Source organism: Pristis pectinata, chromosome 2 (genome assembly GCF_009764475.1).
Source record: "Pristis pectinata isolate sPriPec2 chromosome 2, sPriPec2.1.pri, whole genome shotgun sequence".
In the NCBI taxonomy this organism is placed as follows: domain Eukaryota; kingdom Metazoa; phylum Chordata; class Chondrichthyes; order Rhinopristiformes; family Pristidae; genus Pristis; species Pristis pectinata.
In genome coordinates, this window is record NC_067406.1 from 110530509 (window position 1) to 110542762 (window position 12254).

At 38.0% G+C, this 12254-nt stretch overlaps 1 protein-coding gene across 2 annotated transcripts in view; it reads left to right on the forward strand.

Annotated features, from left to right (window-relative positions):
* hhip (hedgehog interacting protein) overlaps positions 1-12254 on the forward strand; it is a 131539-nt gene that overhangs the window by 45934 nt on the left and 73351 nt on the right. For both annotated transcript variants that reach the window (XM_052043839.1, XM_052043846.1), the window contains exons 5-6: positions 5932-6083; positions 9008-9181. In XM_052043839.1, coding sequence (XP_051899799.1) covers positions 5932-6083; positions 9008-9181 — 326 coding nt within the window. The remainder of the gene's footprint in view (positions 1-5931; positions 6084-9007; positions 9182-12254) is intronic.

Consider the following 12254-nt stretch of genomic DNA (forward strand, 5'->3'; position numbering starts at 1 on the left):
GGCAGAGAACCAGAGATAGACCAAGATGAAAGTCCAGGCATGGAGCCATGGGGATGAGGGTGAATGGGGATTGTGTGGTAAGAATTCTAATTAAGTCCAATTATAATCAAACTTCCTGATTATATGACAAAGAGATCAAAAACAGTTTATAAACTAAAAAGAAATAACCTTGTTTTTTATGAACATGAATTTAAACTATATTTTATTTCAATGACAAGTCATTAAAATGTTGCTAATCTCTTGTTTTCCACTGGGTGAGTTTCTTTAATAACATTTTGTTACCCCCCCCCCCAGTACTCTGGTCAATTAGAACTGTCCAATAATAAATCTTATTTTATGCTTCCCTCATCATTTAGTTAGTTGGGAAAAGTTGTTAACTGTGGAGAGTGGGAAATAATAGGAGACTGAGCAGAGCTGCATATTCTTAAAACTGACTCCTCATAGATATACAAATGCATTAGTCTTGCAGCAAGAGAATTACTGATTTGGAGCCACATAATAAATCACCTTTGCCAATAAGTAAATAATGCAGCATTATAACTTCCCTTGGAGAAATTATTCTTACCATCGACTTGGACCTGGTAGAAGGCTGCATTGCAGTGCACAATTCCAAGATGACCCTAGGACTTCAATGTTACTGGGCTAGAATGCCCTTGGCTTTTCCACTCACCCACACATACTTTTACTGGATGCGGAGGGCTGACAGATGACTGGGCAAGGCAGAACCAACTCTAATTAGTGGGAAGGCCACTGGTGTTAAAAAACCTTGCCATCTCATTGGCTTTCTAACACTTTAGATTTAATTGAAGAAGACATTTAGTAACTATTCAAATAGATTTAAATAATTTTAAAAATGAAAATAAATTTAAATTACAGACATTCTCAATTTGCAAATATTGGAATTCCAAAATTTTTGCTATAATACCATTAACTCTTCAGGGTAGATGTTTTCAATTCACACATCTATTTCTCGCTGTAATGAATAGTGTGCCACTCTCTGTCCATAGCAATACACTACCAAAATATCCATTATGCATTTCAACCTGCTTTATTAGTTTCGGAAATGTTGATTAATGGAATGTTTTCTAGGAACATATCTCTTTCATAAATCAAGCTATGGAAACATTATTTTAATATTTGTTATCATTTGTTAAAGAAAATAAATGGGACTGCCTTTTGTGTGTAAGTTCTCCCTTGCAGAAAACGCAGGATTTTTTTTATATATTCATTTTGGGATCTGGCCGTTGCTAGCATGGCCAGCATTTACTGATTTTTGAGAAGCTGATGGTAAGCTGCTTTCTTGTTGGAGGTGGACATTGCCTGGCACTTCTGTTGTATGAATATTACTTGCCACTTATCAACCCACACCTGAATGTTGTAAATGTGGTCGTCATGGGTTGCTTTATTTGCTGAAGAGTTGCAAATGGAATAAATCATTGTGCAATCATCAGTGAACAACCCAGTTTTGGCATTATGATGGAAGGAAGGTTATTGACGAAGCAGCTAAAGATGGTTGGGCCTAGGATACTGCCCTGAAAAGCTCCTACAGTGATGTCTGGAGATTCAGATGATTGACAACCATGATGTATGTTCATACTACTATGGCCATTGGAGTGTTTTCCCTTTGATGGCCATTGTCTTCAATTTTGCCAGGAGGCCTTGAAGACACACCTATAAAATTCAGCAGATTACCTCTATACTAATTGGAGTATAGAAGAAGGAGAGGTGATTTTATTGAAATATATAAGATAATGAGGACACTGAATAAAAGCAAAACTCATTTTTGATAAACACTAACTTGATTTCTTTTACTACAAATGAAGAAACCAATCCTGCTGGAATCATGATGTTGGCTGTTGAGTATTCATGGTAAGGGGAGGTTTATAGATGAGGTGAGGACCATTCCATCCATTATGTCTTAACTGGCTCTTTGGTTAGAACAATCTGAAATAAATTCCACTCTCCACATCCTTGTGTTCCTCTGCTCCAAACTTTGGTTCAAGTTTCTTGTAAAAGATGCAATGCTCTCCATCTCCCCCTCCCTCCCTCTCCCACTCCCTCCTGCCTCCCCCATTTCCCTCCCTCTCACCCTCCCCCCTCCCCGTTCCTCACTCCCTCCTATGAATTGTTAAAGTGAAAGTGCAAGATTGTGTTCCAATGAAATCTAGGGGTCCAAGTGTATGAAACACACAAACTTAGCATGAAGGGGGTACAGCAGTGTAGCATGCAAGTACAGCAATTCATTGCTCAGCTTAATGGAATGTTTGTCCTTATTGCAAGAGGTAAGGATCAAAGAGCAAGGAGGTTTTGATGCAACTTTACAGGGCACTAGTGAGATTGCACCTGAAATACTAAATACAATGTTGGTGTCAATATTTAAGGAAGGATGTGCTTGCATTTAAGACAGCACAATGGAGGCTCCCCAGGTTGATTCCTGGGATGAAGGGGTTGACATATGAAGAGAGGTAGAACAGCTTGGCCCTACACTCATTGGAACATAGAAGTATGAGAGATGATTTTTTATTTTGAAACATAAGATCTTGAGGGGATTGACAGGATGGATGCTGAGAAGATGTTTCCCCTAGTAAGTGTATCCAGAACTAGTTTCAGAATAAAGGGTGGCCCATAGCAGAAGGAGATATTCCCAATATAAAGTCAGCAATTACGGCCCAGCTCTAATTGCACTTGAGAAGATAATGAAATGCCATGTTGAATTGCTGCAGTTCTGTTTGGTAGAGAGTTCCAGGATATTGGCCCAGCCATGATGATTAGTGGAATTTCCAAGTCAGAAAGGAAAATGTCCTGTTACTTTTGAGCCTGCTGCCCTGATCCTTCCAAGATGATGAAGCTGCAGGTTTGAGAGGTGCTGTCAATAAAACCTTAGCAGTGAATGTTGTTGTGGAAGATACTTCATCCAAAGTTGGAGAGAGTGAAGAAACAGGGTGGTGGCTGGGTTTGAATTGAGGAGGCTGCTCTGTCCTGAACAGTTCAAAGGACAAAGTGTCTTTACTGTTGTAGCTGCACTCATCAAGGCAAGTGGAAAGTATTCTATTACACTGGAAAGACTGGAAGTCATAAGATGGGCCATTTGCTATAGGATAACCTATCAATGATACCTGCTTTTGTAGCCATGAATTTTTTGGATGGTATAGTTGAGTACCTAGTCAGTGGTGATTGCTGAATATTGATGATGAGAGATTCAGCAGTGACTATACGGTTGAATGTCAAGGAATCTCTTGTTGAAGGTGCTCATTGCCTTGTGCTTAAGTGGCAAATAACTTTTGCGCCACATATCTACCTGTGTATGTGAAGAATTACGAAAGAAATCATCGACAAACATCCCCACTTTTGATCATTTGCTGGAGGAAAGGTCCTTGATGAAGCAGTTAGCTATGGCTGGGCCTTTGATAAATTCCAGAGAAACACTTACCACAGTTCTAAGGAATATTTACCACATCTTTTCACTTACTGGGATGATTGGTCTCTCTGAGTCACAGCCGTCTTCCCTTGGGTTATATTTGCCAGTGGAGGGTTTTTCCTCGATTCCCTTTTGACTTACATATTATTGGAACTTTTTTAGAGCAAATGTGGTCACTGCAGCCTTAATGAGAGTACAGTTTTTCTCACTCACCTCTGGAACTCGGGTCTTTTACCCATGTTAAGACCAAGGCTGTAATGAGGTTTGGGACCAGTTGATCCTGGTGGAAACCAAACTGAGTATCAGTACATAGATTGAAAAGCAAAAAAAAAGACTGAGAGCTGGAAATGTGAAACAAACACAGAATATGCTGAAAATGTTTGGGAGGTCAAGTGGAATCTTTGGAGAGGAACAAAATTACCTCAGGTCTGATGAATGGTCTGAGACATTGTCTGGGACATTAACTCTATTTCTTTCTCCACCAAAGTTTTCTGACCTGCTAACTGTTTGCAACACTTTCTGTTTTTATATCAGTCAACAAATTATTGGTGAACAAGTAGCATTTGATAAGATTGCCAACAACACCATTTATTGCTTTACTAATGACTAAAAGTAGACTGATGGAGACAGTAATTTTTAATTAGATTGGATTTGTCCTGCTGTTTATGTACAGGACATACCTGGCAATTTTTCCTCATTGTCAGTGGTGTAGCTGCAGTCTAGATAAAGGCATGGCTGGCTCTGGTGTAGAAGTCCTCTGGGATGCTGTTGACACCCATTGCTTTTGCTTCGTGATTTTGCAGGGAATGAATTGAACTGGATGAAGATTGGCTTTTGTGATGGTTGAGATGGATTATCTACGTAGCTGAAAGTGATTTAAACATTTCAACCCTGTCATTATACTCATGTTGGGTTCCACTACGGTTAAAGAATTAGATATTCAAGGATACCCTCCTCCATAGGGCCATGGGCACCTGTCATAATGGCCACTATTCCAACTTTTGTAGGAAAAGAGCAGTGATTGACGTCAGACCTTTCTGTCTACTACCTCTTATGCAAGTAGCTAATGACCAACCTTCCATACTACTTCTCCTTCCTGGGGACATTTCGTAACAGCATTTTAACTAAAAGAACTTTAAAGCTATTGCTATATTGATGTTTTTTTCAAAATTTACTTTATCCCTATCACCTATCATTCCTTACATTTTTTTTGAAATATGTTTTGATCTGACAGCTGTTTTTCTTTAAAAGTTTGCATAGTTGTATTTCAATTAATTCACAATTTGCCATCTGTTTTATTAATGTAGTTTCATCTATGGCTTTTAGTTTTTTTTAATTCATCTTTTCGATATACTCCATCTGGCCAAAAATTCATTTTTGGGTTTTTCTTTCCTTGCAAGGAAATAAACACAGCAAGTGAGTGCCATGTTACCACTCCATTCACTAAAAGGCAGACTCAGACATGCTTGGACAGCTACATTAAGATTTATTTCTACTAACATAATATATTGTAAGTTCTTCTGCTGTGTTTTTGGCGTAGTTGAAACTATGGGCATCAGCTTACTGCAGCACTTCTCTTTGTGTGCTGTAATCAAAACATCTTGATTTGTAAAGATTGCCAAGAAATTTATTCTGTCATTTTATTGTACCATATTTACAAACAATTAATGTTTCAATTAACAATTAATGTTTCTTGCAATGGCCAGTAACCCATATATTGTACCTAAAAATTGCTATTGATAGTAACATTTTGAGATCATGGACTGTATCATATGTTTCTCTTCTACAGCTTACAGTTAATATTGGATAATTTGAAACAAAAAAATTAACTAAATGTGTAAATGAACTGTTTAAAAATAATAATTAATATCATAAGTAATATTCAAAACATTTACATTCCTTACATAGTTCCATTGTCCAATACTCTGCCACTAATGAAAAATGGCAATTAATTACTGTAGGCAAAGGAGAAACAGACCACCAGAGATGTGACAATTGATGTAGCTGCCTCCAGGGTAAAGAAAAGTTCATATACTAGACAATCTATTTAATTGTTTTTGGAGTGCAGTGCCAAGACAAGGAGTTCACAGCTCACACTGTGGTATTAGACGCTTTAAGAATATCAACAGCAGAAAAAAAATGCTGCTAGTGTTGGACTCATTTGTCTTCCTTAGAGTATAAGCAAGTTAATAGCTGAACAAAGAATTCTTCCTAGCATTTAGACTTGTCTTCATGGTGATCCAGAGATTACACACACAAATCACTTCATAATGGTGCTGTAAGATGTTTTTATGCACGAGTCCTGAAGTCAATTGTGACAAATGTCTGGTTCTAACTTAGAAAGTTATTTAAAGGGAAATATTTTATAGTCTCTTTGTTATTCAGTGATTTAAAGAAAAGAATTTATGAGGACATTTTCCACACCAGCAAAAGATTCTCTCCACTGGGTTCCAGATGACACAAAATGGAGAATATATTTAATGTTACAATGCTTTTTTTTTATTTAACCACAGGGTGGAGATGAAAGAGGACTGTTAAGCCTTGCATTCCATCCTAAATACAAGAAAAATGGAAAGCTCTATGTGTCCTATACCACCAACCAAGAGCGATGGGCAATTGGACCGCATGACCACATTCTTAGAGTAGTCGAATACACTGTATCCAGGTAGCACATTTACTTATGATCCAAGATATAATTCAAGTATCACTTATTGAATACTTTCAAATGGAATATCATAGGCTTTATAATGCTGTAAAAAATCATATTGTTCAAAGAATTTTCAGTGATTTATTTCAATTGTTTTCTGTTGATTTTATAAATAGTTTTGGAGCCAGACTCTGAGAAAGTTGAATTGACAATCAGTAAGCCATATGATTAACATTAGCTGCTAAGCTGCCCAGAGTAATTTGCCACTGGAGCTCAGTAAATCTTCAGATTAATTTTCCCTGATATGATCACCAGCTTTCTAATTTTTAAAAAAAATTCTGTTTTCAGAATGATTTGAGGGGAAAATAGAGCAAGTTCAAAGTAAAAATTAAAATGTTTAATTTTCAGAAAGGAAATGTTAATAGTTTGTAATTAACAGACTAAAATAATTTTTCCCATCATTTATAGTACAAGTCATTCACTAACAGTGCTAGATAGTTATTTAGAATTTATTTTACTGACCAAGAAATTCAGTTACTTAACTTTTTTTTAAGAATTATCCAGTTGAAATTGCTTTTTTGTTATGCAGTTATGCATTACTGAGTTGTTTTGCGTTAGTTCAGATATTTCAATTAACTCCACGTCATAGGTGCAGAGGGTGATTGTAATTCCTCTGCAGTGTGTGGAGGTCAGACTGAGTTGTCTCAGGTGTAAATATCATTGGTCATTCCTGGGACAAACTAGTCTTTGGCATGCAATACTGAATTGGGCACCTGTTAAGTAAGTTCCTTACTTTCATCCTTTATGTCCACTATTGGCCCAACTACCACTCATAACCCACATGCTCACCCACTGTCTTTCCCACACCGATTCTGATCTCAAGCCTTTGATCTCCCTATCAGCTGACCTATACCCGGGCAAGGCACCCAACAAATATCTCCAGTTCTCTCCCATTTTTTCCCTCCTTCCCACCCTGCCATATACCTGATTTTCAGGTCTCAGTCCAATGCTTCTCTTTTCTCTTGCTGACCTAAGGAACAAGTCGCACAATTTTGATCCTTCTGCCTCCCTCTCTCTGCCCCAACTAAAGGCACAAGGCCTCCAATGCTGATGAATCTCCCCCACCCCCACCACACTACAGAAGTTCTATTGCCTCTCCCCTCTCCACCAGAGGGCTTCAATGTCAGACTATCAGGCAGCACACTTGTAATTAAGAAAATGTACAACACACATTCAGTTGTGCTCTTGGCCTTGGGCGCAGCTGAAGTTTGCAACAGGCAGTCAGTGACCCAAGTGTGCTCCTTTTAGGGGCACTGGAAGTTCTTGACCAATGTAGCCAAGGTTCATTTCAAAGGTAAGTAAGAAATTGAACTGTTAGGACAGTGCAATGTTAATGAAGAGATTTAGAGAGGTTAGGTGAGCGGACAATACGGTGACTGATGGAGTACTATATGGAGAATTTCAAGGTTAAGCACTTTAGTAGAAAGTCTAGAGAAATGATATAGGCCAAAATTTCCATTAAAAAGCTGGCAATTCCCCCCAGAACCAGCTCTCAAAAATGGGATTGCTGATCAGCTTTTTTGCAGATAACAGGTCAATTTGGAATCAGCTTTTTTGCAGATAATTGGACCTACAGTTCTGCTTGAGGTAAGAGCTGGATGAACATGTGGGCAACTGGCGATCGTGGCTGCAAGTCCAGCTCTGCAGGAATTCTGAGCAACAATTTTTAAATAGTGAGAAGCTCTTACAAAAGGATCCACAGAATGATCTTTTCTGATGATTCATAAAATGCTGAAAGTTAGCATGTAAATAAAGAAGATAATTTGTCATTATTGCAAGGGGATTCAAGTGCAAAATTACAGAAGTCTTGGTGCAATTGTACAGGACTCTGGCGAGTCCACACCTGTGTACTGAATACAGTTTTGGTCCATTCCTAAAGGAAGGATTTTTTTGCTTTGGAAACTCCATAGTAAATTCACTGGATTCAATGCTATGTTGAGGGAGTAGTTTTGTGAAGAGAGATTGGAAAAGAGCAGCCTCTACTCACTGGATTTTATCAAAAGGAGAGCTTAAGACACACAAGGCTCTGAGAGGGATTGGCAACGTAGATACTAAGAGATTGCTTCCACAGGCTGGTCAGTTGATTACTGCAGACTATAATCTCGCAATAAGGGGTTAGCTAATTACGACTAAGATGAGGAACAATTTCTTTATTCAAAGTATTGTAAGTCAGTGTAATTCTCATATTTCATCATGACACAGAAGGAGACCATTCTGCCCATTGTGTGTATGCCAGCTCTCAGTGCACCCTGATCAATCCTATTCCCCTACTTGTTCCCTGCAACCTATTCTGGTTCACATGCCCATCAACTTCCTTTCTCCTCCCTCCTTTTTCTTACCACCTATCTACCCATGGGCAATATACAGTAGCCAATTAACCTAACAACATGTTTTTCAGACATGGGAGAAAACCAGACACCGGTGAGGTGGGAGCGTGGGGTGGAATACAGACACAAGGACAATGTGCTAACTCTACAAAGACAGCATCTGAGGGCAAGATCAAACCCAGGTCACTGGAGTATGAGTGCTAACTGCCATGACACTGTGCTGCCATCTATGCCAGAAAACTGTAGATGCTCAATTATTTAGGACTCAGATTTTTGGACACCAAGAGAATAGGGATATATGGGCATCAAGCAGGAACCTAGGTGTCGGGTACAGGATCACTCACAATATTGAATAGTGCAGCAATGCTGTACCAACTGGCTGTCATATTTCTCTATCTTGATAGCCACATTTCAAAACAAAAATACCAGTTTGATTGTAGAGCTCTTTGGTGCATCAGAAGTCATGATAGCCACTGTACAATTGAAAATTCTTTTTATTGCATTTTTCAAAGGAACACAACATATTTGTTAGCATAATTATAACTTATTACACAGAAAAAATGCAAATCAAGTGGATACAAGAACAGCAAAGGTATTGATTGAAGTCGCAGAGTTACACAGAAAGCATTTGGGTGGACAACTAATGTTTGGGCCTGATGGCTTCCTGTACATCTTCCTTGGCGATGGAATGATTACTCTTGATGATATGGAAGAGATGGATGGGTTAAGGTAAGCAAAAAGTAAAATCAGAAATTGTAAAATATCTTTCATAATTCTAAAAATACATGTATTCTTTGATTTACCAACATTCAATTTACAGATTTTTGCAACAATGCCATTGATTCTTTGGGGTACATGGCTTTTGTTTTGCAAACCCATTTTTCACTGAATAGGATGCCACTGTCCACCAACAGGAATACACTGTACTAAAATACCCACATTTCATTTTGTCTAGTCTTCGACTAAAAAAAATTTGCTTAACAAAACATTTTCCAAGAACGGATCCTTTTTTGTAAATTAAGGAATGGCAGTATGTGAAGTACATTGATGATAGATTTAATGTCCAGGATGATACAAGCATAATGTCATTTGGTAATGTCAAACAGTACAATACAGCTTTCAAAGGGCACTTTTTCTTGTGCTGTTGTATTCACTTTTACTTTTTTTTTATTAGTTCAGTTGTAGAAAATAAGAAATGATACAGTGATGAGCAGTAGTAAAGGATAGGGAAGTCTTACAATTAGACAGTTTTTTTGGTTGTGGCAATTAGGAATAGAAATTGCAAAGGCTCAGGTCTCATCTTGCATTCATGTTAGCTATGAGAGTAATAGCGGTATACTAGGATATTGCAAATGTCTCATTGCTATTCAAAACAAAGATAAACCTAGCAATATCTGGCCAATCTGCCAAATCTCAGTGGCAGGGAAACATTTAGAGGCATTGATCCAGGATAATCTCAATTGGCACTTGGAAAAGTATGGATTAATAATTTTAAGCCCTGCATGGGTTTGTTGAAGTCAAATCATAGTCAACTGACATGATTAATTTTTTTGAAAGAGTAGTAAAGAGGATGATGAGCTTAGTGTGGCTCATATAAAAGTGGATTTTCAACAGTCATTTAATAAAGTTTTCAAAATAGGCATGTTTGCAAAATTGAAGCTATAGAATTTGAGTAGGTAACATGGTGGTTATGTTATGGGCAAGAGTTCAAATCTTACCTTGGTAATTAGGGAAATAAAATTCAGTTATATAAATAAATCTGGAATAAAGAAACTATTCTCAGTAATGTCCCATGTGGTCACCATTATTGGGAATAGTTTCTTTATTCCAGATTTATCTTAAAACCCCACTTAAAACTCCACTTAAAATTCTTCAGGGAAGGAAACTCACTAGTTTTTACCCAGTATGAACCTGCAAACAACTCCAACACACAGCAAAGTGGTTGACTGTTAACTACTCATTGAAATCCCTAGCAAGACACTTAGTTTAAAGGGCAATTAGAGATGGGCTTTAAAGGCCGGCTTGCCAATGAAGTACACACCTCATAAATTATTAAAACAAAATTAGAGGAAACAGCTCCCCATGATGAGTACATCCCCAGACATCCTGAGCAGCAGTATTTGTCAATCAGAGGTACGAATATAAATAAGAACCAAATGCAAAATGAGAATAAAAATTCTTATGATGTAAGTTGTTATGGAGTAGAATGAAACAGTGGCCGACACAGATGAGTGATGGAGAGAGAGGAGAGGGGTGGGGCTAATATGATAAGTCTTTCCTTGAGTCAAAGAGAAGCATGACAAGCCAAATGGCCCCCTTAGATGCTATGACATTCTTTGATTTTAACATTTAAACTAATTCCTATAACGTGATCATCTTAATTTAGCTAGCTACCTCATATCTTACCTCCTTTCTTGCTGCAGAAATTTTTAATATAAGGAGAAATTACATCAAAGGGATAACTCCTGAGATCTTGTACAACCAGTCCACAGAGGTGATGGAATTGCTGCTGGTAATCATTCAAGTTGTTAAATAAACCTGCCAGTTAGCTGAAATTGCCCAAATCTTGAGGTTTACAGTTCAATGGACCACAAACTGAAAATGAAATCTGGTCAGAGAAATAGTCTAGTGCATTATCACAGATGAAATAAGATGTTGAACTAAGGCCCTGATCTTCATAATTTGGCTGCTATATGTATTAACAGTGTCCATTGCAAAAGTAATTAATTTTGAAACACTGAGATAATCCTGAGAATATAAATTACGATACAAGTTCAGCATCTTTTGTATCTCCCAGTGAGAGTGTGAAACTTTTTCAGCTAGTGCAAGAAGCTTAGGAAGAGTTTATTGTCCCTAATTAAGCTAGTCAGCACAGGGCGAAGGAGAGTTTGTAACAAAGCATACAGTCTATACCTCAGAGAAATCTAGATGTGTATAATTACTGCTTGACTGCATGGGAACTAATGTTATTCAAACACTTAACTGTAATTAGCACATATTTATGTTGTCATTAACACTCACCAGACACACACCCTCTTTATTTTTTCCTTCGGGAAAAGTACCAGGTAATATCACAAAGAATCTACGCAGACCACCACAGCATCACCACCTGATAATAATTTAGTGCAATTATTTTTCTCACCAATGGATATTAAATAAAACAGCAGTCCAAATTCAAGAGGAAAGTATACAGTAAATGGCAGGACCCTTAGGAGCATTGATGCACAGAGGGATCTTGGGGTGAAAGTCCATACCTCCATGAAAGTAGCAACACAAGTAGATAGATTGATAATGAGGGCGTATGGTACACTTGCCTTTATCAGTCAGGGCATTGAATTGGAAGTTATGTTGCAGCTGTATGAAACTTCGGTTAGGCCACATTTGGATTATTGTGTTCAGTCTATTCATCACATTACAGGAAGGATGTGGCGGCTTCGGAGAGGGTGAAGAGGTTCACCAGGATGTTGATAGAAGTATATAAAATTATGAGAGGCATGGATAGGGTAGATAGTAAGAGTCTCTTTCCCAGGATGGAAATGTGTAATGCTAGAAGGCATAGCATTGAGAGGGGAGAAGTTTAGAGGAGATTTGCAAGGCAAGTTTTTTTTTACACAGAGAATGATAGTTGCCTGGAACATGCTGCCAGGAGATGTGGTGGAAGCAGATATGACAGCAACACCTAAGAGGCATTTAGACAGTCACATGAACAGGCAGAGAATAGAGGGATATAGACCATGTGCAGGCAAATGGGATTAGTTTAAATTGGCATCATGGTCAGCACAGACATCGTGGACTGAAGAGC